Source organism: Myotis davidii, unplaced genomic scaffold (genome assembly GCF_000327345.1).
Source record: "Myotis davidii unplaced genomic scaffold, ASM32734v1 scaffold8, whole genome shotgun sequence".
NCBI lineage: Eukaryota > Metazoa > Chordata > Mammalia > Chiroptera > Vespertilionidae > Myotis > Myotis davidii.
The window spans coordinates 1,916,553-1,922,419 of NW_006299520.1; the positions used below are offsets into that span (position 1 = coordinate 1,916,553).

At 34.0% G+C, this 5,867-nt stretch overlaps 1 protein-coding gene across 1 annotated transcript in view; it reads right to left on the reverse strand.

Moving 5' to 3' along the window:
- The window catches only part of CEP126 (centrosomal protein 126kDa), a gene marked incomplete at its 5' end in the record, with an annotated part of 58,487 nt that overhangs the window by 9,082 nt on the left and 43,538 nt on the right, over positions 1–5,867 (reverse strand). The window contains 2 exons of the mRNA XM_006775258.2: positions 1,771–1,980; positions 3,531–3,606. Coding sequence (XP_006775321.1) covers positions 1,771–1,980; positions 3,531–3,606 — 286 coding nt within the window. The remainder of the gene's footprint in view (positions 1–1,770; positions 1,981–3,530; positions 3,607–5,867) is intronic.

Here is a 5,867-nt window from a genome sequence, read left to right on the forward strand (position 1 = left end):
TGCTGTGACTTCAACTAACTTTTTCTTCCTTCCTTCCTTCCTTCCTTCCTTCCTTCCTTCCTTCCTTCCTTCCTTCCTTCCTTCCTTCCTTCCTTCCTTTCAATTAAAAAATGTTTTTGTTATTTTTTTCAGAGAAGGGAGACGGAGAGAGAGGTATAAACATCAATGATGAGAGAGAATCATTGATTGGCTGCCTCCTGCATGCCCCCTACTGAGGATTGAGCCCACAACCTGGGCATCTGCCCTGATTGGATTGGAATTGAACCGTGACCTCCTGGTTCATAGGTCGACACTAAACCACTGAGCCACGCCAGTTGGGCTGTGACTTCAATTTTCTAATGCATTTAAAATAAGCTATACTTTTGTTGTTTATTTGCTTTTTCTTAGTCTTAGGGTGGGGCTGACACATTATAGCTACATTTTAAGCAGAAGTGGAATACACACATAATGCATACACATACATTTTTATATATGCCTTATATAGGAATGTATGTGTATATATTATGTTAGATATTTTTCCCAGTGGTTCTCAACCATAGGTGAGTTTTGCTACCCAGGGAACATTTGTCAGGAGACACTTTTCATGACTGGTGGTACTATACAGCATTCAGTGCGTAGAGAGGTCAGCATGTGGCTAAACATCTGACAATGCACAGGACAGCTCCTACAACACAGAATTATCTTGCCCAAAATGTCAGTAGTGCCGAGGCTGAGAGACCATGCTAAATACACTCACACATAAAATACTGTTACTATTGCTCATGTCTAAATATTTTGTAATTTCCACCCAGCCAGTGTGGTTTAGTGGTTGAGCATAGAACTATGAACCAGGAGGTCATGTTTGAATTCCCAGTCAGGGCACAGGTCCGGGTTGAGGGCTCAATCCCCAACAGGGGGCGTGCAGGAGGCAGCCAATCAATGATTCTCTCTCATCATTGATGTTTCTATCTCTCCCTTTCCCTTCCTCTCTCTGAAATCAATAAAACTATATTTTAAAAAAACATAAATATTTTGTAATTTCCATTATGGTAGCTTTTTCAGAACCATGGTTTATTTACAAATGTGTTTCCTAATGCTTATCATTTTGTTATTCATGTTGAATTAAATTGGTGTCAGAGGATGTGCATAACTTTAATCCTTTGAAATGTGTGAAGGCCTATTTTATGGTATAATATATGGTCCATTATTATAAATATTCTATATGTATTTTGATCAAGTTTGTTAATCATGTTTGATTCTTATATATCTATTTGATTTTTTGGTCTAGTCTATCAATTATTAACAATGTAAAAAAAACTCTCACCATGGCTAAAAAATACTTTATATATTTTGAGGCTATGTTCTGAAATGCATACAAAGTGAAAATATGTATATATTTCTCCAGAATTAAAACTTTTGACCATCACAAAGTTATTTTTTTTAATCTGTACAGCAAAGCTTTCTGCTTTATAGTCAATTTTGTCTGATAATAATACATCTAAACCAGTTTCCTTTTGTTAGAATTAGCTTGTTAGAATTTGATTATTTTCCATCTTTTTTATTTTAAGCTTTTCTATATTCTTATGTTTTAAATATCTTATTTATAAACAGGACATGAGTATGTTGTAATAGTATGGCATATTCAAATATATTGTTAATTGTTACTTGATTTAAGAGGTGATAATCTGAATACATTTTGTATTTTTAATTCTTAAGCTAAATTAAATTTTAAATTCAAATAGTAAGTAGAAAATATAACCCTTCTTACAAAAGGTGTTCTTCCACACTTACAGAATAACCTTTCATTGAGACGATTAAGGGACTGCAGGATCTTCTGCTCTTCAGCTGATAACGCACAGATGTCCAATTGCTGGGTCTTATTGAAAGCCAGATTTGGTTTCTGTAGCTGCTTGTTACTCATGACAGACAGGATTTCATCCTCAGCCACTGAAGATTTCACTAGCTTTTCAGCCATCAGAAACTCAGAAGTACTGTCTGAAACTAAAGAAACTTAACATTAACTATTCTTTGATCCCTATTTGTCTTCGGGATCAGCACTTATACACACTTAACTGACATGTCTATATGTATTCATTTCACTAACAGGAACCCAGTGAATCTTCTGTTCCTTCGCATTTTGTTTATCAGAATCCTCCATACCTAGCATTTCCCCATCCCTAATTTAAAAAAAAAAAGATATCCAAATGATGGCATTGAGGACATAACAATGCCTATAAAGCGTTACCTGAAGTAAAGAAAAAATACATTCTGTTAAAATTATTTTGTGTGTTTTTGTCATTTTGGTAGTACAAAGAAGAGATAAAGTAGACTGTCGTTGCAATGGCAATTAAGATGAGTTATAAATAAAAGAGTAAGAGAAAATAAACTTAAAGAAAGATTAGAAAATTAGATAATCAGCTGAACAGGACAACCTAGAAACAGATCAAATTAGTTATAAGAACTTAACACTTGATCAAAGATGAGATAAAAGAAAGATGACACAATAAGTTTGTTTAAAAAGAATCAACTTGGAGTTTCATTTTACATCATCCATTTAAACAAATTCCAAAGCAATTAAAGAATTAAATTTAATCTAAAGGAAAAAGAAACATTTCTAAATTTCTATACGGAAAAGGTTTTTTGAGCTTAAAAGTAATGGAGAAATCACTAAAAAAGACTGAAAACATGTTTATTTAAGGCCAGTCTTCCCTAATAGACTTTAAGTTTTTGAAGGGCAAGACTTTTGTATGTCTTGTTCATTATTGTATATTCAATATTTAGCTTCAGCTGGGAATTGGCTTTCATAATCATTTATTGTATGAAAAAATAAAAATAAGACCTGTATATGTAATAATAAAACATAAGTGCAATAAAATACAAATAATAAAGTAGTAAAAATATTTGAAATTAATATAAGGATTAGAATCCTTGATATTTAAAGAATTTAGAGAAGTTGGTAAGAAAATATAAAAATTCCAATATCTACAGGGAAAAAGAATATAAAGAAACAATTCACCAAAAATAAATATACGCACAAAAACAATTAAGTATATTAATAAACGATGTACAAATCAAAACTAACAAAACACCATATCTTTTCCTGTGATATAAACAAATAATATAAGTGATGTATCTCAAGTTAGTACATACCTTAGAATTGAATAATAATACACTCAGGAAAATACTTTAGTAATATGAATGAAAGCCATAACAATACTTATATGCTTTGATCCAGAATTTATTTAATACAGCTTTTATTCAATAAATATTTATTAGGTGCCAATTACATGCCAATTACTATAATTTTAGTTCTGAGAATCTAACTTAGGAAAATAATTGAAAAGTCAGGAAAAGGCTTATGTAGAAAGATGTTCGGTACATTACAACTTAGAATAAAGAAAAACTGGCAACAATCTGAATGAACAGGGTGGGGACAATTAAGTCCCAAGTGATGCTTGAACACTCACATAGTATGTAAGTATTTGGGAAAATACATATGAGAAAAAAAACAACAACCCTGGTCAGGGGAAAATGTTTAAGCTAAAATATACCTTCTTCAATATTAGAAGTATCCTTTGTAGCTTGTTTTGGCTCACTTGAACTTAGCTGGACCCTTTGTCCAAAATTCTATAAAAAATAGAATATTAAATCAACATAATTCTGTATTTAAATTTCATGATATATACACTGACTTTTAAAAAAAGTGTTATTTGCTGTATATATTTTCAGCTATCGTTGTTCATGTAAATTGTATATTTTCTTTTTTTAAAGTATCAATCGAGAATTACAGTAGCTAAATATTTAAAAAAATGTTTAATTTCAATTTTGAAAACTTTTCAGGTTGCAGTGTTGTCTTGAATATTTGGAAGAAAGAAGTAATTTGGGTGGCAATAAAAAATGCTAATTAAAGAAAGTTGAAAATCACCTTAATGTTTATAATCTACTTGATTTATCATAGTACAGGTGAATCACTACTACCAGCCTAAAGCCTTGGAGATGGCTAATGACAAGGATAGGTCAGGTATCTTAGATGACAAAGCTTAAAGCAGAAAGAGCTGCATAGAACCGGGAAATGGGAAATCTCAGAACACTGGCCGTCAGTACACCCACTCAACACTCTCAGGAACAAAATCCCATTCTGTTCCACTTTAAGAAATGACTTTTTCACTGATAAAACTGCCCGGCTGCAACCATACCTCACCTTTGATCATTCTGTTCTGAAGAGTAGCCCATGCAGGTTTCTGCAACAGCCCTCCTTCAGTAGCTCTCAGGGCCTAGCCTCACCTTCAGTACAGACTTGAGACACCCTGGACGGAGGCCCTGGCACAAAGTGGTAATTGTGCTCTTCCTATCTCACTGATCCCTCAGATTCTGCACACAGAAGTGGCGGGCTGAGAAAAACCAGGGATGACAAAATACATTTCCTAACACTAGGTGACAGGGGCCAGCGCTATAGTAACTGAACCCCACAGTTTGGGTGAAACAAAAAACAACCCCCACCCCCACAAAACCCAATATCAAAGCAAAACAATAAAACTGAAAAAATTAAATTTCAAACTTGATTTTGACACTGGAATACAGACCTATATTCTAAAGCTAACTTCAGAACATGTGTAAAGTGGGTGTGTGAGTGAAAGTGGAAGTAAGGCTTCTGGAAAGAAGGACAAAAATAGAATTCTAAAGACAAATATAAAATGTAAAGGAGGAGGACAGAAGAACAGCATAAAACCAGAAAAATAAAGATGAATTTAGAGAGGGCACTAATAACAGCCATTTAAAATTTAGTTTGTGTTATTTTTTTATAACAACTATATATTCCTTTTAAATGTAAACTATATTAATAAAAATAAAGAAAAAATAAAGATAAAAAATTTTGTTTAGTTTATAGATTTTGAGATGTTTGATGTGAATAACATGGAAGTTAAAAAAAGGATTTAATATTTATAATCAGGAAGTTAGGTTTACAATAAGTACTATGTATTAAGCAGTAAGAATATATTGGTAGTAGGACAAACTTAACTTACTTAAATGATTTTTTTTGATGATAAGATATATCATGGTTGATTGTTCTCCATATTAATAACTTTGTTCACATAAAAATCAATAGTTTCTACAACATAAAATAATAGGATCCTCAACCTATAACTTGAAATATAAATTCTTCATAAGGCACTATTCCAGTTTTATCAAAAAAACTTTAGAAGTGATATTTACAGTAGAAACTCCAAGTAAAATGCTATTCACTCACACATCTAGAATTAATATTTTATTTATTTTTTAAAAATTAAAAAAATATATATTTTATTGATTTTTCACAGATAGGGAGAGGGATAGAGAGTTAGAAACATCGATGAGAGAGAAACATCGACCAGCTGCCTCCTGCACACCCCCTAACTGGGGATGTGCCCGCAACCAAGGTACATGCCCTTGACCGGAATCAAACCTGGGACCCTTTAGTCCGCAGGCCGCTGCTCTATCCACTGAGCCAAACCGGTTAGGGCATAGAATTTTTAATATTTTATATTCAATCCTTGGATCAAGTTAGAACCTAGAAAATGTCATATCTAGGTCACATTTACTTAGCTCTCATAGAGTTATCTTCACTAACTTTAAAATTAATAGTATTGTGCTTTTGAATTTTATTGAAGACTAGCGGCCTGGTGCAGCTGCCCTCCCCTGCGGGCCTGTTTCCCCCCAACTGACCCCCTCCAGGCCTGCTCGCCCCCAACTGCCCCCCCCACTGGCCTGTGGCCCCCAACTGCCCTCTCTAACAGCCTGGTCACCCCCAAATGCCCCCCCGTCAGCTTGGTCACCCCCAACTGGCCCCTCTGCCTGCCTGGTTGTCTCCAACTGCCCCCCTGTCATCCTGGTCTTCCCCAACTGCCCTT